This window comes from Coloeus monedula, assembly GCF_965178545.1.
Source record: "Coloeus monedula genome assembly, chromosome: 9".
Taxonomy (NCBI): Eukaryota; Metazoa; Chordata; class Aves; order Passeriformes; family Corvidae; genus Coloeus; species Coloeus monedula.
The window spans coordinates 9,638,296-9,658,729 of record NC_138789.1 but is presented as its reverse complement, the minus strand read 5'-3'; the positions used below and the strand labels follow the sequence as shown (position 1 = coordinate 9,658,729).

General features: G+C 37.9%; 1 protein-coding gene across 3 annotated transcripts in view; it reads right to left on the bottom strand.

Annotated features, from left to right (window-relative positions):
* Positions 1-20,434, bottom strand: part of NEK7 (NIMA related kinase 7) — a 70,106-nt gene that overhangs the window by 29,518 nt on the left and 20,154 nt on the right. For all 3 annotated transcript variants that reach the window (XR_014226649.1, XM_082287070.1, XM_082287069.1), the window contains 2 exons: positions 13,189-13,251; positions 12,510-12,620 (listed from right to left, as the gene is read on the bottom strand). Coding sequence is in view for 2 of the 3 variants with exons in the window: in XM_082287070.1 (XP_082143196.1) it covers positions 12,510-12,620; positions 13,189-13,251 (174 nt within the window). In the remaining variant the exon portion in view is untranslated. The remainder of the gene's footprint in view (positions 1-12,509; positions 12,621-13,188; positions 13,252-20,434) is intronic.

Sequence of the window (20,434 nt, the reverse complement as noted above, 5' to 3'; positions counted from 1 at the left end):
AAATACACAATACATCTAAGTATGTGTACATGAAAGCATAGTTCCTTGATTTAAAATGCATTCTGAAATGATCATAATTATAACTAGGTACTTTATTTAAACATTCTGAATTATTATTTTTTTAACTCAAATGCAAGTACAAGCGGTGATGAAATGCCATTCACAAAGTGTCTGAAACAGGAAGATTTTCCATTACAGATTCCCATTCCCATTTACCTAAAGTACATCAATGTACTTTCAAAGTATTTATGTACAAGTTTTCTTTTAACACTGCATTCACTTGCCATCTCCAGCACTGTAGCTGATGTAAGCTACAAAACTGGCTTCAGTTCTTACAGTGCAAAGATGCAACCTAAGTGTGTCAGACATAGTCTCATTCTGCCGAAGGCTACAGTAATAATTTTGCAGGACAATGATTACCTCCTCCTGAAAGCATCAATATTACTTAACCCCAGAGAATTTATCTAAAGAAAATGGAAAAGAGCTGCTAGATTTGCTAACAATGTTTAAAACTAAACAAAGAAACAGGCAGCATTTTCACTTGCATGGGCTTAAAAATAATACAATTATCTTTAAAATAAACTCAATGAACATTATGCTGTTAAGTAATTAATTACACTATCTTCTTCCCTCAAAATATATGTTCTCAATTTTTTCTTGGGCTGTTTCCATCAATAGGCAAAATAGTGATGAAAAGCCACCACTATCAAAAAGATGAGTTTTGCAAAACTAGCTATTGAAACAAGTTGTACACTCCTAGGAAATAGCCCAGCACCCAAAGTTAATTCTGAGAAAAGTCAATAAGGAAAAGAAACTTCATTTCTGTTTAGAACCTTACCTTCTAACAAGAAAAGTAAGCTGATGGAAAACACAGTCAAACCTATTTTTATGGCGAACAGCATAATTAAATTCATATAGCACACATTAACTGTGTTCAAAGTAGGATCCTTTTCTTTCTCCTCCATTTTAAAACAGTCCACAATGCAAAACACAGTTCTAACGATTATGGTGTTTGCTCCCTCCCTACAGGGAGGCCAGAATACAGAAGACATGATGCTGCAACAGTAATTTTTAACCTCTGTTGTAGCACAGCATAGCAGCACCACAGTCAATGCTGAAATTAATTCACTTAGTGCCTGAAGCATCCTAAGGTCCACACCACCAAGTTAATATAGTTCTCTCCCACTGTACACAGGTTGGCATTACCTGCCCAAATTTGCCCTCAGAGGAATACAGCCTGACGTACAGCTCTCTGAAATGCTCTCATCTTCAACACTTCATTATTCTGCCTCTTCCACTTGTCTTAGGCTCAAAGGACAGTCCTGATGTCCCTCAGACCACTGACCTTCTAGGTGCGACATTAAAAAAACATGATCCTGTTTGAGGTGAAAGATCAATCTCGAAATAGTTGAAACTGGGCAAAAAGGGAGCTGCTTGTACATGTGCATTAAAAACTTGGGCAGTGCTGCAAGCCAGTGCTTTATCAGGTAAGCAAAGAACACCGGGCATGCTTCAGCAGCAGGCTGTCTCCCAACAAGAATTACTTGTCTCAACAGCCATATCCCATGAAATTAACATCTCCATCTGCTGAGAATGAAACCACAAAAAACAACTTTGAAGAGTCTCCACAATGTCAGTACATTGTGGATAAAACTGAAATTCAGTCATTTAATGCACCTGGACATTTTGGTGGTCATCAATTTGCTAATTGAATGCCTTAAAGAGCTTTTAAGTAGGCAGGCTGTATCACCAGTTCATATTTTCATCCCTTTTAAAGAATGACGGAGCAGTTTCAGTGGGAAAACAGAAATCTCCTGGTTCTCTAATGGATTGCTAAAGAAAAAATTAAATATTCTCCAAATGTTTCCATCCTAATGAAATTAAACATAGCTGCCCTGCACCTGAATAGCAAATGCCAGTTTCTTGACAAACAAAAGTAGAGGATAGATGGATAAAAAAGTCTGAAGTCAATATAAAGGCATGAAATTATATTATACTGAGTTTCTAAAGATGGTGCTTTAAAGGTCAAACTCCAAAAGAAAAAGTGACAGCAGTTAGCAGTTGGTCCTACCTACGCTTAAAAGGCACAACTCAGACAATATTCTTTAGGGGAAACATGCAGGACTATGTTTGGATTTTATAAGAAAACTAAGGATTTCCTGCAGATGAGTAGAGAGTGAACACAGATCATTTCCACACAACTGGAAATTCAGATATGACTGCCTACATCTCAACAACCATGCTTGGAAAAAATTTAGCATCCAGTTCTGATGTTGCTGCAACAGAGGATTTTAAGGCGTGATTTAGTCTGGTCTAGGACTCACTGAACAGAGAAAAAAACAGGAATAAGTAAGAAAAAAAGACAACACAGTGAGTGTTTAAGAAGCTAACTGGACTAAAGAAAGCAAGATGTTTATGAACTTCTCTTGCAGAGAGTTGATGAACTGATCTAAACAATTTTGTAGAGTCATTATTTAAAAAAAGAAAAGAACTGTGAAGCTGTCAAGTCCACAGGAACGTATACCTGAATTTTTCACTACACATGCTGTAGCCTAGAGCTGTTTTTTGAAAGACAGTATTTGCAAGAAAAGTAAAATGAAAATTATTATTTCATTACTTTAAACAGATTCCTTCCTTTCTTTTGTGATTTGATAAGAATCTTGATCACATCTTTTTGCTCTCATGACTTCATTTATGTCTTACAAAAATAGAAAGCATGGAAGGTTTTTGTATTTCATTGTACAGACTTATTACACAGTGATTCAACAACCAGATACCAGTGGGAAGAAATCTGAACTGCACCAAGAGGAAAGAGATGCAGAAATGATTACGCAGAACTTCTGAGTAACACAAAATAAAGCTCTTGACCACTTCTGACTGTGTTTCTTTGGGAGCCTTTTTTAATATGGCCGAGGAGGAAGAACAAAGAGGAAAGAGGAGGTCAGGCAGCTATGGTAGGAAATTATGGAAGCACAAGGAAGAGTTCTCACTCTGTGAGTACAAAAGAAACAAACCAGAATAGGCAAGGGCATGCAGGGTCAGAAAGACCAGTGAAGATGGGCCGCAATATCCCAATATTTCGGAGACTCATGTATGTAGAAATGAAGTCTCCACCTAAGTCTTATTTTCTATTTAAAAAGCTAAATAATTCCAGTAGGAACACAGCATCCCAGGAATTTTGTCTGGCTCTGTTCCTTGATTAACTCAGCTGCCCATCTCTTTAGATCATGGCAAGTTTTCTGCCATTTTTCTTTGCTTTCTCTGCAGAATAAAAATACAACTTCCCACCACATCCTGATTCATTCAGTCAGTTTGATATACAGTGTGATCAAATTTGCCTACATTTCAAGGGTAGCAGCTGTCTCTTACTTGTAAAAAAAGAAAAAATACCAAAAAAACCCACCCAAACTATTTGTCATCTATCAGCTGAACATACCAAAAGCAGCAAGTATTCAGCCAATAAAGTGACAAAAATAAAAATATTTACCTGGTTATTTTTCCAACTTTTATTTACAGTTGCTTACATCTCCAGTTACTGAAGATGCCATACATCATTTTTCCCCTTTCAGAATTCACAAAAAAGAGTTTTAAAAAAACTAAATCCTCCCCTCTTTGTCATCTTAGTATACAACAAACTTTATTTTATCAAGAGCAACAGAAGACCAAGACAGTACAAAAATTAACACAAAAGAATGGTACTAATGGAAGTACCTACTAGCATCAGAAGGACAAGTCAGTAGAATTAAACTGTGGTCTCTCCTTTAAAAAAACCAACCAAAGAAACAAACAAAAAAAAACCCAGAAGAATGCTGCATGGACACCACAGAATTGAGATAGAAGCATCTTCTCAAGCAGACTCTTATTTCATACACAATCAAAAAAAGAAGGACATTCACTTACAAGAAATAATAAGCCTTGTAAAGTAAAATTTTTCATGCTTTCCATTTTAGTATATATTCTTTCATGCTAATAATCAGACTTAATAAGAATCCTGGTTAAACTCAGATTCCTTAGAAAGCACTGCACTCCATGTACATGTATTTTTAGCCAACTTTCTTTGCAAAGATTAATTTCATTTTTCCTTATTGAGCAGCCCACCTACAGTCCCTCTGTTCCACCTAACATTTTTGCTGATGCAAAAGAGCAAGGACATACAATGTTCAGAAAGAGAGATCACCTACTGAAATCCAATATACTTGCAGAACCACTAATATAAAATTTCCAATACTACATCATTTTCCTTGTCTCTGCTATTACTGCTGAGCAGGGCTTCTTAAAACACACAGCCACATGTTTAAATTCAACAGTATTTGTTTACATGCATCTCTCTCCAATAAAATCCCCTTGGGAAAACTGGTACAGCATGAGGAGGTGAAACTCATGCTTGAATCATTAACTCTACTTCCCAATAAAAAGCAATAGCATGACACAGTAAATACAGAAGCTATCATCTTAACTTTTTTTTTAATCTTTTCTCTACAAACAAGGCAGACAGATTTGAAATCTCTTTATTCTCAGCAAGTTATCCACATAGTGCAAACACTGACAGTGCAAATTTTTCAAACACAACTGTGGAAAAATTAAAATTAATCCCCAAGTGTTGTTTGCAGGGCATTTCAAACAAGAAAAGTACCTAGAACCATTATTTAATAAAATCTTGCAACGCCCCCTGCTCTTTAAAGGCTCACAGATAATTTTAGAACCAGGGGGCAAAGGAGGAGATGAAATCTTCAAAGCCTATTGGAACAGCCTGTGTAAGTTAAATGAAGTTTACTGTCAAGTTAACTTTTCATAGCTGACTGACACCATTATTTTCCCTCTGTGTATGGCCAGTACTTCCACAATAGCTTCAGGTGTTATGTCTTGTGAAGGCAACTGGCCAGAAGACAAAACACTGTTGATTGTCTAATTATTTTAGCAGAAAATCTGCCCGCTTATTCTTATTGTTCCAGTGGCAGACACACACAATGGCTGACTCACAGCAAAACTAACAAGGCTGCCTGGCAATTACCCAGCCCAATTATCCCACTGAATATAAACTGGGGGGACCAGCCAGCTCTCATTCTGCCAGCACATGTACGTAAGATGCACAGAAACTGGTGCTGCTGCTCTCATGTTACCTGTGGCTGACAGCAGAGGTGACAGTGGAGCACCTGTCAGACACCCCAGTAACACACATGGATGGAGGAAAAGCTCACCAGAAGCAGCTCTCCCACCCTGCCAGGGCTCTGTGCCTTGGCTTTTTCTTTTAAGACTTCACAGCTCCATCCACAGAGCAGCCACTTCCTCTCAGAACACCCTGCCCCGCTTTTCTACCTGCTACACAGCTAACACAGATACACAAAGTTGAATAAGGATGCACTGTTTTTCTAATTACAGGAGGTAAAAAAATAAGAAAAAATAAAAGAAAAAATTTTAGAAGTTTTTTAGTAGCTTTAAAAAAGGTTAGTGGCAAAAATTAGCCCGACTGGTTCAAAGCTCCAGGTTCCTCCTTTAGGAAAAGGCACTCAAAAATAGTTTAGCTTTGATCTGTAATTAGCACACCCTGTGTTACACTATCCTATTATATTAAAGGCTTCTTCAAGCTACACTTTATCTTTTGAAGCTTTTTTCAAAAATGAGTACGGAAAAAAGCTAAGGTAAAGGTGATACAGAAAGCAAAAAAAAACCCCACTGAGCAAAAAAATATTTTGAAGCTTTTAACATGTATCAATGATGTAGCTTCAGCAAAGTGCCAAACCATTCTATATAATAAAATATAACCATATGCTCAATAAAAATACTTTGTGTGAGGAGGTTTGGCATGGGGGTGGCGGTAATGGGGTTTTTTGTTCTTTAAATTAAATCTAGCAGTCATGGAAGGAAAAAAAAAGCACAAGAGACACAGATACTGCTGAAAGCCAAAAGAACCAGATAACATGCTTTAAAATCTGCAATTATAGATCAAGATAAATTAGTATCATGAAAAGAAAAAAAAAAAAAAAAAAAAAAATCACACAAACATGCATAAAAGACTACTTTAAAAATACTTTTTCCAAAACCATTATGTCAACTATTTGGACATAAATATATGTATAAGAAAAATCTCAGAATTAGAGCCACCGTGATTTCTCCCCCTTGAGAGCATGTGCACACAGTTTTCAGTTCTGTTTTCTTTCTGTTAGAAGACCCTTTACTCATTCATTCATGACACTCAGCTAATGAGCAGTTTGAAAATGTCTCTAGGCTTTGTTTATTGTGCGCTATTCATAACCCATTACTAAATATAAGTTTCAGGGAGGGGTACAGCTTCCTAGTGTGCATTGTTGGAATATCAAATTAATAAAATATCTCTACAAATGGCCTTAGAAATGATGAGGTAGTAATATTTCTACTTTACAGATTAGAATGTGGGCCAAGAATAGAGATCAAAAGTGTTAATTAATTCTGGCACCAATTTAAGCACCTCCTTCTCAACATACATAGCTTTACGAAACAGTCAATCTTCAAAGCGGAGTTTCCACTCAGAATGAAGCTGTGAACACTCAATACTTCTACAAATCAAGACCCAGAGTTTTGCCTTGAATGTCAGAAATACAGAATAAGCAATGAGAATTCCCCCCAAAAAGCAGCAGTTGAAGTGGTTTATACAGTATCCCTTGGGAAAAGAACCAGTAAGGATTGTCTTTGGAAAAACCTTGAATTGTACTAACCACAAAACCTTTGTCTTTCAAATTCCCTGCCTTGAAAACGACCATTGCAGCAAATAAGGCAGCACAGATACAACCATTTCTACACAGAATAGCTACACCCTTAACACTGAGTCACATCCCATCCTGTTCCCAGCCAGTCTGACTTAGCCCATCCAGGCTCTCTCCCTGCTGGCAGCCAGTTTGTCTGTCTCAAGGATCCTTGCCCAGTCTGCCCTGTTCTCTGACAACACATGAGCTCTTCTCCAACCTTCCTGTCCCCATGTCCAGTACTGGAAATCCCGTTTCACAGCTTCCCAATACACTGCTCTAACTTTCTTACACTCCTCAGTCTCTACTCCTAGCGGCACAAATCTCCTGTCTGCCTTCTGTCAAACACTGCCAACCAGCCAGTACAGGTGTACTTGTCTTCCTTCTTCCCAGTCAGACCCTCCCTCTCCTGGCTTAAGGATCACTCAGCTACTTGTCCCAGCCTACTCCTCAGTCTGCCTTGTTTTCTGTCTTCCCCACATTCATCTCAGATTATTCCATTTCCCAGGTTGTTAGAAAGAATAAACATCCTCGAGACACATGAAAGCTTCAGCCCATCCAAAGCATCTGGAAAAAGCTATTTCTGGCCATGCCATTTCAGTCACCCGTCCTGCTCCAGGTTGAAGACCTGACAGTCACTCAGGTCATGTCAGCACCGAGAGATGCAGGGGGTTCCCACAGCTCTACACGTACAGAAATTCTCCACTTTTGGAACTATGCTCCAGCAATTTCTGTTAAGCCCATATATTAGAAGAATTGAAATTTAGGTGAACTTTCACAGCCATCAGTGTAAGAAAAATCCCTTGAGTTTTACATCTGTTTCAAGGCACAAGGGGCATAGAATATTTCAGATTACATGGTTGCAAGATAATATAATGAAATGTTGGCATGCAACATTTTAGTAGGAAATTGCTACATTTTGACAAACTGAAAACATTCTCACACAACTAAATAATTGGCAATCCTAGCCGCCAACAGTTAGTCCTGCTGGACATGTGTGTGCATGGCAGAAAACAGCTTCTGCAACACTGCCATTCAAAACACACAGGAAGCATCATTTTTCCCACCAACTTTCCAAACAGGAACACCAACTATCTCCTACAACTGCTAAAGGTTTAGATCAATGTTTTGGATAATAAAGAGATGAATAACCAAACAATAACCCTCAATTAATAGCTGAGAGTTTCCCAAAATCCTGGGAAGGGCATGCAAAATTTAATACCTGACCTGCTAAATTCTGACACTGCACCTCTTCTCTATACAAATGCTTCCCTAACTTCATACTCCCAAAAATCTTGCAAGTATCACAGCAAAAGAGAATTACTGCTATTGCAATTAAACAGCTGAACTATAGCTACCATGTACTATCAACGCTTACCAGGAAATCCTACTTTCTGCAAAAGCATCTCTACATCTATAGCACATTCCCAGGATACCAATCTACCAGAAAATACTTTGGAAAAAAAAGTGACAGTTTTCCATTCCCAGCAACACAACCAGCTTCCCTGCAGTAAGAAAGGGTAATAATGGGCTCTGAGGCACCCAGCATCCAGGGCAGCTGGTGTGCAGTGAGAAAAAGGAATGAGCTGCTGCAGCAGTACATGCCCCCTCAAGACACTGCCATGCCACAAGACCAGAGGGGCAAGATGCACTGCTAAGCTCCCAAAAGCAACTCGTGCACAAGTTTCTGACCTGCACCTGTTCACCAGCCCAGCTCAGAATGAAGTGCCTGAGCCTCCATTCAGCACTGAACACTTCAGGGAAGGCAGACTGTAACAGCTGTCCCTTCCAAAGCACTGCCAGTACCACATGTCCATAGATGCCCAAAGGCTGTCACCTCTCGCCCTGCAGCCACCTCTCACCATGACACACTCAGGCTGCAGTGGCGTCGTGGTTCCTTCACACAGGCAGCAGCAGCACCTGGGGCTGGCAAAGCTGCCAGGGAATGAAGCTAAAATTGCTTCCAAGCTCACAAAAGGGGTGCTACCCCTTAGCACAGGTAAGCTAGCCAACGTCATAGTGCTGCAAAGAAGTCTCAAAAAACTCCAGAGCTAATATCCTTTGGCATGGGAAGGAGGGGCTGCATTCCAGACCATGTGGAGAGGAGAAATTGCCTGATGCAGTTTCATACAGTGAAGCCCAAAATACCCACAACTAGCGAAACATTGAAATTAGAATCAATGAGATTTCAAACAAGTCTGAACAGAGCTCCAGCTCCTGCAAGGAGCAATTTAGATATGCATCAGTTGCTTGGAAAGAAGTGACTATTCCTGCATTTGGACTACCCTATAAAAAACAAGTTCAAAGACAAAGAATTCACCGTTCTTAGCTACAGAAGCTTGAGATATCAAATAGGAACTTCATACTGATTAAATGTTTTCAAATACTTGTTATTTTACCAGACTAATTATAGTATATTTACCTTTAAATAAAGTTGAAAATATACACACAGAAAGTGCTGTCTGAGGAGTGGGTGAAGTGCCTAGGTGACATTTTGTAGAATTCAAGTTATTTCCCATCTACCTTGAGAAAGCTGCACACATATTTTCAACTTTTTAGATGAAAGCTTTCCTGCTTGTTTCCAAAACATGATTAACTTCCTTAAGATCTGTATGACATATTCAGTTTAAAGTTTGCATTTTTTTGGTGCACTAAGATTATTTGTCAGAAGAACCTAAAAACTAAAAATAACTGCAGAAATGAAATAGACTTGAAAGTTTACTGCTGAGTTAAGAAAAGTCCCAAGACTTTAGTACCTTGATAACATCCCTTCTTGCAAGCCTAGTAATTTCATATTTAGCCTTAAATAATATGCTAATTACGTTGCAAGATAATTCAAATTCTTTTGTTCCAACATCTTCAGGACAGACTTTACTATCTCTTTTTACTAAATTATTATAATGTATTTTCTTAATTAGTAGATTCTTCCTTATTTGTGGCAATTTCTTTATCCAATATATCAACTGCTGCTTGAAAAAAGAAAAACTAAAAAACCCACTGAAAATTTTCACTTTGTCACTGTTTGTGGCAGAGGAGAACCATGACTAATAAGAAAAGGGACCAAGCCCCAAACTTGCTTTACAACATATTATTGTATTGCAGAAGGAGGTGCTATTACGAGGTAACATCAGTTCTCATGAACTACCCTGAACCTTGGCAGCCACGTACTATCACATGTTCTGCAGCAGAGACCACAGACGAACAACAGACCATGAGCTACTGGGACTTAGCACAATAGCTAAGAATGATTTCCTTGTAGTATCTTTGAGGTAATAGTATCCAGCAACCTAATTCACTGACACAAAAAAATGCAGAATTTTTCCTTCTTTCACCACGCCCACACAGGGGTTACACAGTGCTGAGGTACATACTGCAGTGCAGAACCAACTGAGAGTCAAACACATATTTCCCCCTCACCAATGTTCCCCTCTCAGTTTTACTGCTACGCCAATATGCCACGTTCAAGAATTCTAACGGGCCATTAAAAGCTGTACTGTAAGAAATCCTCAATTTTGAACTCTCCTGCTTTTGAGAACGGAGGCTATATTGAAACATCTCCCTGTGACAGAGATAATTAAAAAAATAATTAAGGTAAAGTGGATTAAATCTGTGTATGTACATACATAAACAGAGCAGCAGAGAGAACACGAGATACCTCTGATTTCATTATGTGATATGTAAATGCCAATGCACTGCTGCTTCTTTTTGGACATACAGCAGATTCTATGAATTCTACTAGAATACATATGAATGCACCAAGTGATTTTCCTCAGTTGTCTACTCAATGGGGACAAAGAGAGTATTATTCACAGGTAACAAGAGGGACGATATAAAAGCTGGGCAGCAAGGATATGGTTAATTAAGGGAAGAACTAAAGAATTCATTAAGGTGCACTGTGAGGCACAGCAGCCTTGTAAGTATTCTCTGATGTGCCAATAATGTCATAACAAATACCCAAGTAAACTTGTTAAGTAGTTTTCCCTCACATTAATATTGGTTTTAGCGTCATTCAAGCTGTGGTCGTTTACAATTTCAAAAACATCCTTGATCCCCTCTACAAATCACACAAGCCTGGTACCCAAACACTGTTCTGGGGGTGTCTCAACATTCTCCAATGACTTAGAACAACATTCTAGCAAGAACACTGGAAACCCAAGCAGTTTATTTATCTTGATAAGACAACATAGTTATTTACCTTAATAGTGTGACAGGCAGCCCCACTTCTAGGGAGATTCTATACTATTACATGTAATTTATTTTTCAGGCAATTTTCAAAATACATTTTTAAGAATGGTGAGCCCCACATTTAAACTCATATTGTCAAAGTAATCTACCAAATCATTTCCTCCACCAGCAGCATGAAGACACAGTGCATTGTGACACCTCATACATATTTAATAATAGCCTGATAGGCTGTCATTAACATCAAACAGCAATCTAAGTTTGCTACATTAAACATGATCCCTGTGTTAAGAGGACAATCACAAAGTGCCTCCAAGATCGAGCCTGTAAGAAATACCCACCGACTTGAACAAGGTGTAATGAGGCCAACTGCACTGAAAAAGCCACACATTGGATTTAAAATTAAATAATGAAAAAAAAGCAGGGGAAAAAAGAAAAAGCTTCGGTGGGTCATAAGACCAGACATGCCATAAGGCAATCTGTCACAGAGTACTCATATTAGTAACTGTTGTGTCAAAACTGAACATTCAAAAGAAAAGACAAACCTTCCTTTATGTTTTATGAAATGTAAGCCCACATAATTAATAATTCATGAGATGAAGAAAAATATCACATTTGGCTATAAATATTAACAGATGCTGTCAACCTGCTTAGAACTAAATTTTGACTGTCCTACCTTACAATTACCAGTTTAGAAAGGAATATTCTTCAAGAGCTCAAAAAAAAAAAATCAGCATGAAAGTCATTAATGAAGAAATTAACATTCTCTATTCATGTAGGTCCCAAGCAAAACAGCCTGACTGTGTTCTGTGCTCGGCTGCTGCTGAGTGAACACTAATCGACTGGCATTGTTTGTGCCCACAGTGGTGTTGTGCTCTGTTGACAGCAATAACATTGGTGTGCACACAAGAAAAAATGCTAAAAGGACATACTAGACCCAAGACCCAGTGGAAAAAAGGAAGGGAAAGAGGGGAAGTAGTTGTCAAATGACCAAGAAACATTTTAAAAAGGCACTTCAAGAAGTTTTAGAAGACAGAATTTTATACAATGGGTCTTGGATACATTTTTCTGATTAGCTAAATAAGCATTTAAAAACTACAAAAAGAAAAGCAATTAACCCATCATGCACAAGCATGTATCAGTAAACTCACTTCATGTAATTTCAAGGAAATATGAAATATATTTTTAGCAGTTCAAGTTCTAGAAGACACTTCTGCTGTATGACACCTGTTCTCTGCTTTCACTGCTATTATAGAGAATAGAATATTGGAACACAAAACACAATCATGCCAAAAAAAACAGAATGCCATTAAAATGAATTGTTCTAAATGGTAGAGACAGAGCTTTTCTTTACAGGCTTTTTTTCTTCTCCCCAGTGCTAATATAACTTCAGTCTACTTATAGCCCCATCTGCATTCACATTCTGGGCAACAGTGTTAAAAATACTAAGCATCAATATTGGGCATATATTAAAAAAAAAAAAAAAAAATCAGCCTTAACACCTTACTTTTCTCTACAGTTCCTGACAGTAATGATCACACAGAATGAAAAGCCAAAGTTGAATATTACAAGCTCTTATTTAAAAAAAAAAAAAAAGTTAATCCCTACCTTTATCATTCTAGAGAGATCTCCAGCATCTGCTAATTCCAACACTATGTTCAGTTCATTGTCTTCAATGAATGAGGCATAATACTTGATTACATTTGGATGATTCAGTTGCTAAGAAAGCAAAATAGTAATTCACATTTTAGTGAAGAGCACACCACATGTTTTAAGTCCAACACAGGAAACATTCTCATTTAGGCAAACAGAACAACCCCTGAAATCGATTTCACTATGATACAAATTACAAAAAGTAAATGCTGCTGAGAAGCACGTACAAATACTTTGCAAGAACAGGATGACATTTTAGGATCTACATGGTGACTGACACTGCAATTTTAGAGGAGTTTTGCTTCAATGTATATATCCAACTTATCTGAAACAGCAAAGTCAATTTTTGAAGTAAACAGCAGTATCAATTTTTGAAGTCAGGATTTTACTGTACAAAGGACACAGTCATTCACAATATTGCAATTTTGGCAGAAACTTCTACTTGAAATGTTAGTCATTATTCTATTGGATTTACTTCTCGATATTAATTTTTGAAGAAATAAAGATCAGAAAATTCTTCAAAGTGAGGCTTTTAAAAACTCTAAACAAACAGCCAGTGGACACCTCAACTATGTCTATGAAACACATAACACTTTTTGATGATGGTTGCACATTTTCTAAACAAATCTTTTACCTTAAGAAGATCTATTTCTTTGATGCAGTCAGCACGGGCTTTGGCATCCATTAAATCAAATATCTATGCACAAGAGATAAAACAATTTTAAGTGATAAAAATATAGTAAATTGAGTGATCATTATCCTTATTTCATAGCATCCATAAAGCAACTTGAATTATGCATTTCATGGCAAGATGTAATATTACAGTTAGGAATATTTCTAATGCTCTGATGCACTGATTTAGTGCTGTGGCCATTCTTTTAGTCCCCTCACGGGAAACAAGTCCATTGTAAGTACAAGCTTTCCAATGACTTAATTGCCACCTCTGCATATCTGTTCGAAGACACAGCAATAATTTAGCACACCTTATATATAGTTCAAATCTCAGGCTCCTATCCCATTCTGCCACTCCATTTTCACAAACTGACTCTTTAGTACTGAGCATACCTTTTTTTTCCCCTTAGTCTTGCTACAGTCTTTCATTTCAATTCTAAATAATGCATGCTGTTTTACTCTCGGGATCAAAACTTCATTGTCACCTCCAACTCCTTCACTCCCATTTCCTTCCCTTCTGCCAGCAAAGAAGGGACTTGGGTTATGCTATTTGTTTGTTTATTAGAGCACTTTTTTCTAAGTCCTCATCTGTCACCTTTTTACAGCCTTTTACAGTTATGACATCTCTGCTCTTCATTTTTTCCCACCTCACATCTACTCCAAATTACTTGGCAATGTATCTCATTTTCACCTTCTCCAGTTAGCCACTCTACTCTCCACTAATTTCAATTTTTGTTCGAAGTACTTTTTCCTCCCATTAGAGTCCTTGTCCAAATTCTACACATCTGTATTTAATATAATGTCTATTTTCACTCCCTTTTTTACCACCTTTGGGTTTTCACTTCACTTTCTCAAACGTGCACCTCCATACATGACTATTTCCCTTAAAAATGACCAAAATGCTACTTCCTCTAAGAATCCTTCCTCTCTCATTTCTGATTACTTTCTGAATTTAACAAACACGTTTAACAAAACAAAACTAAAAAAAAAAAATCACCGAATTCTTTGTGGTCTGCGTATTGTATTTGAACTATCCAGAAGAAGAAGAGACACTCAGCTTTATTCATTGCCACAACATTTATGAAATTACCTTTTCCAGTTAGAACTTCTCATGCACATCGCCTTTCTAGATAAATAGTCACCAAGAAAAGATGTATTATGTCCTGTGAAGATCACAGGTATCTGGTTCCAACCAAAAGCTCAACAGCTGACAACTTCTATTTAATATCCTGCCACAAACCCCAGAAACAAAAACATGGATTAACAGCAGTTTCAGTACTGAATGTCTGCAAAGAGGTCATCTCAAACTGACTGCCAAACTGTTCACATGAATCACACCTTCTTTCCCTCTCCCCCAAGAAGTTCAAACAAATCAGGGAGTCTGCATATGATCTGCTAAACCTCACCTTCATTTTCTACACCACTCTGCACAGTACGCTTGTCATTCCTTTAATCAACTGAAAGGAGACATCTAGAAACTTCATGCATGGAGCACAGGCCTCACAGAGCACACACATGCTCTTCACTAACCACTATTTCTCTTCACACATCCAATCTTCTGTCTTCAGAGCTGCCATAAAAAAGAAGAGCCTGCAATGGATACTAGACTTACTTTTTGGGGAAAAAAAAAAACAAAACAAAAACAAAAAAACAACAACTAAAAAAGGAAAACTCTTGAGCCAAGAGCTGAAATGCCAGACTTGCAAATAGTAAGAAAAAGGGTAAAAGAGAAGAAAGAAGAAAATAACAAAACAACAAAACTACTGAACAAGAAAGAAAGGGAATAAGCCACCACAGACTACTTGTATATTAATGCCAGGATGATGGGAAATAAACAGACTGAGTTAAAAGCAGTTACTCAAGCAGGAGACTGTGGCAGACTTAACAGAAACACAGCAGGTTAAGTCACAAGAAAGGAATGCTAACACTAAGAAATAAAGCAATTTCAGATGTAGTAAAAGAAAAGAGTACTGTATGTGAAATTACAGGTACAAGTATTAAAAGATAAGTAACACTGAAAAAACAGAAAAGAACTTAAGAGTTAAAGTTGGAAACTTAGTGAAGAAGATGAAATAGCCTGTATCTGTTATAGATCTACACTTTGAATGAAAAAGCATGGCTCTTTAATAATTCTGACAACAGATTAAAGCCCTAGTGTTTGGTACAATCATGAGGGAGTCTGACGATTTTCCTAGGAAACATTTTAGAAAATCCTAAATATTACAGGTAGCACATTACCTGAGGAAATACTGAGAAGGCATGAAATCAAATATTTTTCCTTATAAGAGACCCGGAAATGGAAAAATTTATACACTCTCCCCCAAAAACAATCAATGAAAGTGTATCAGGAAGCAAGGAAAAAAAGAGAACAGGTACAGGGGAGCACAAGTACAGGGGAGCACCTTGAGGCTTCACATTTTTGCCAAGCTCTAGACAACAATGACCTAAGAGCATTCCTTATAAATGATACAGAGATTCAATCCCAAACACACCGGAAAACCTAATCAAAACTGGGGATAGAATTTCAGACTGAAAACTGTACACAAACTATCTCCTTGTAAGATTTGGAAAAAGTACCAAAAGCACAGTTTCAAGATGCAAATCAAAAGAGCTTCATTTTGTGACAAAACAAGGCAGTTTGCACCTGTTAATGGCTGTTCCAATATGCCAAGAGGCATAATTTACCTGTTCCAGGAACAATTCCCTACACACCTAAACTAACAGGTTTTGCAAGAAAAATTCTTTTTACAAACTACACCTCTGATATGGACATTAATCAGTACCTCTCATAGAGGAATAACAAAACAACAAAAATAAAACCCTAGACTCAGGACTGTGACAAATCTAGAATCAAGGCATGGGAAACACAAAGTTTTGTTTGTTTAGTCTGGATAGTATTCCCAGTACTTCTAATATGTTACTAAACGGCATGAAATAGCCTAGACCAAGCAGCTGCTCTCCCCAAAGGACAGACTTAGGTTTTACAAACATGACTCCCTCTACTTTTGCTGCACTTCATAAGCAGCTTGGCAAATTTGTCACAGCTTCAGCTAAACCGAGTATTTCAAAAATTACCTAAATTAAATATAGCAAGGCAGTAAAAATAAGTCTTATTTGATCCTTACAACACTAAACACAGACAATCTGAGGATTTACTGTTTAGCATTCTTGTGGTTCTCAGATTTTAATCCAGATCTAACCTCAAAAGACTATCAATAGCATTTCCCAGAAATCCAGAATTTCAGCTTCACAGACATTAACTTCCTCCAACAAAAAGACTTGTAAAAAAAAAAAACCAACCAAAAAGAGGGCAAAAATATCCTTCAATCCATGGCATCTGGAGAACCTCTGAATCACATCAGATGCATAAAGCTTTCAGAGATTGTCTATTTTGTCAAACTGCTGCAGTTCAGACCAGAGGATCCCAGTGTAACAAGCCATGTCAGCTCACACAAGGAGGTTGCTGTAAACACAAGGAAAAAACCTCTGTGCTTCCTCACCAGCAGATGACTCAACACTGAAGAACGTCTTACCCTGAAAAATGGAAGTTGCAATGAAAGACTAAGAACATCCTTTTGAGTGCATGTCAGAACTCCACATGGCATCTGGCAGCACTCTGAAGGTTTGTTTAGCAGGAGAGGCTGCCCTTTGCCCAAGGTTTGCTTCAGACTGGCCATCAGTGTAACGGTGTGGAGGGATGTCAGTGCTTCCATCATGACAGGAACAGTTTATAGCTTTGCAGGCGGACTAATTCCACCTTCAGCTCCTGTGACTCAGCAAACCCAGCTGAAAGGTCAGCCTATGCACAAGTGTTGCGCGCAGATCTCTCTCACACACACACGACTTTTAGCCCTGCACAGACAGTACCACCATTGCCATCAGCACGCCACAGGTCTCATCCCCATCTCGAAACACACACTGCCTAAGGACTCCCAACCTTTTGTCCAGCCTTCCCTGGGACTGCATTCATTTTCTGAGCTTGGTTTTAGCTGTAGCAGCACATGCCCCACAGCTGAGTGACTTAACTGTACCAAAGTCATTGCGGTCAAATGAGTTGTGTATAACCCGGTTTTAGATTCAGCTCAGCTCTGTGCAACTGCATGGCCTGAAGGAAATTACGGTAGATAAAAAAAAATCTAAAAAAACTTCAGATTTTTGGATAGGCTTGAACAATAAGCTTTTGGATCAACACAAAGCATTAGCAACTGATTGCTTGAAATCACTCTGCGAAGTCTCCCATAGACACTACCAGCATCCTCCTCCCAGCAGAGCTCAGGTCACTGATGATGCTCCACATATTGATTATTGGAAACTAGCAATAATTAGACAACAAGTGGTATCATCACTGTAATTGGCTAACAATAAAAACTGCTGTATTTAGATTAGACTGCTAGGGTACTCATCAGACTAACAATAATTCAAATTCTTGACTCCACTTACAAGGTCAGGATCACAGGGTAATTCAGTTTGGAAGCATGCTTCTCTAGTCAGCACCAACTCCACTCAGCACAAATTGCACAGTGGAATACATTTCTATTACAACTTTCAATTCTTTTCCCCCAATTTCTATTTTCAAGGACTATAATAAGATCAACATTTCTAAACATGAATTATGATTGTATTAAAAAAACCTAATAAGCAGCAAACAAATATTTTTATGATGTGACAGTTTTCATAAAGAGTGCAATCAAAAAGTCTAATTGTGGTAAGCATTTTACCTTAGTTAGCAATTACTGTGAAACTCCTTAAAACAATTAGGCAAATACAGCTGAAGAGACTTAAAGGAACATTTTAGAAGCCCTTAGCAGATTTTTTTCCACTTAGCAAGCACACTGAGCGAAATAAATCTTTTTAGCTCTCAGTTTTTCATCTCACCCTGCAATCAACTGTGTACAAAAGGAGAGTAGAAGGACAAACATACATTGATAGTTATCACATTTCTGTGTGCTGTGCAATTGAGGGATCTCCAGTAACTTTGCATTCAGTCCCTTCTCTAGTACCTTCATGTGAGCATAGATCATAGTTTTTTTTCTTTCAGCATTCCAGAAATGTCAGTTGTAAGTACTGTCAAGAGATACTGGTATTTTTAGAATACTTTTTAAGCTGTTGTAAGCTACAGAGCAGGAACTGTTCCTATGCAGATGTGTAAACTAAACAAAGGAGTTGCAATACATTAATTCAACTTCCTGAGTGAAGTTCTTATATACAAACTCCCAGAAAGCTACAGGCATAGCAAAAAGGTTTAGAAACATGGAACCACCTGATGGAAAACATCACGTCCAGCTCCTATGTCCCAACTGTATCTGATCAAGTACCAGCCAGCAACCGAATCCACCACCTGAAGGAAAGTGCCAAGCTGGGAATCTATCTGACTCAACTTGCTCTAGACCATGACTTTTCCAGGTTTTCCTTTTCAGTATTGAAAAGGATAAAGGTCTTTCTAACCTATCATTGAAGTAACAATTAAACCTATGTCTGTTTTGTTTGAAATTCTGTACACAATAAAAATATCAAAAAGCGTTTCCAAACCAAAAGCGTGACTGCTGCAATGTAAACCTTCAGAGAAGTAAGCAAAATAAAGACCCGAATGCACATAAATATTAAGAGATAAAAATACTGAACAGCAACAAGCATTAAGAGTATTTTGCCACCACAGCACTGCCGTGCTGACACAATACTGCTTCATAAAGTGTGAAATTACAAGTGCTTTTCTAAGATTAATTAACTGTAATTCAGGCCTGAAGTAGCAATCCACTGACAATGCACAATGAATAATGAATGTATGTCCCAGATAAAAGGATTCATTGTCTGAATCTCTAACATGGGGCCTCCAATTTTGGAATGAAAGGAAAAGGAAGGTGGAACAATGTAAGGCAGAAATGCAATGAATCTGAAATTTTGTTGAAATATGCAGCTTTACCTAGTATTTTAAATTTTGAGCAGCTAAGGTTTCCTTAAAAAATAGTTCATAAAGTGAACTCATACAGCCTTACAGTCACTGACTTAGATATTTACCACTCTTTGCCATTTAGGGATGATTTGTGAGCATTTTTCCAGTACCTAGTAATTGCTTGCTTTGCCCTTGGAAGGGACTCCTGGCATGGTGTTTGCACAGAACACTGCACTGTTCAGGTGTTCTCCTGCAGGGGTTACCCAGAGCTGCAGCAGCAGAGAGGCACTGCTGCTTCTTCAGGCGGTTTCTGCAGGATAGTTTGGACCTGAGACTTAGCATGTGTTAAGAAACTCACCTAGAAGATTTTCTGTTTATACTGCTACAGTCCCAGCTTACTTGTGGCTGATGTTTCTTTAGCTCAAAATACTGTTTAGACATTTATGAAAGATAAGTAGTGAAGATATGATTTTATTTCTGGTTTTACTTAGGTAATATTTTAACAGCATCTCAGAAACATAGTTCCATGCTGGAAAAAGAAAATCTAATTATTACTTTCCTAATTACACAAGGCAAATCAAACATGGGAAGATGAAGCACAAAAGGTACAAGAAGAAAAGACCCAACATACCATTTTGCAAATTCTGCTGGTTAAATTACTATTATAAAACCTGCAAGTTAAACAGGTCTCACTGTGCTACATATCCTAATGAAAACCAAATCAAGAATACTACTTCTTCCTGTCATCTGGACTCAGCAGCAACTACAAATTCAGGAAGAGTGGTTTCTGTCACCATCTGCTTGTCCTTTCTCCCACAACATCTTACTGCTACTTGCTTCTGCTCACATTTTATTCCACAAACATACCTTTTGTACACATTAATGTAACATTTATCAATACTGTATGTATTTCAGTCAAATGAAATTTTATTAGTGAAAAATAAACATTCTTGTTGGAAAGCTTCATAAGAACTCAAAACTGGCAATCCTTTTGGAACAAATAATGGCCTGAGATCCTGCAACTCCAAGAGAGGATAACTGAAGGATTCTAAGCCCTGACAGTAGAGACACACATGGGGTACCATTGCCAAATACACATAAAGGAAACAGGCACACACCTAACCCAGCCAGAAGAATGAAATGGGGAGGGGATAGAACAGATACGACTTGCAAGACTGGAGAGAAAGGCAAGTAGTAGAGAAGATGTGAGATCAGAATGGGCAGACAATGGAAAAGTAGAAGTTCAGATCTCAGTTATGTTATTTAAAACAATGTAGAGCACTTAGAGACACTGTCTTAATGTAGAGAGTGAAATCCA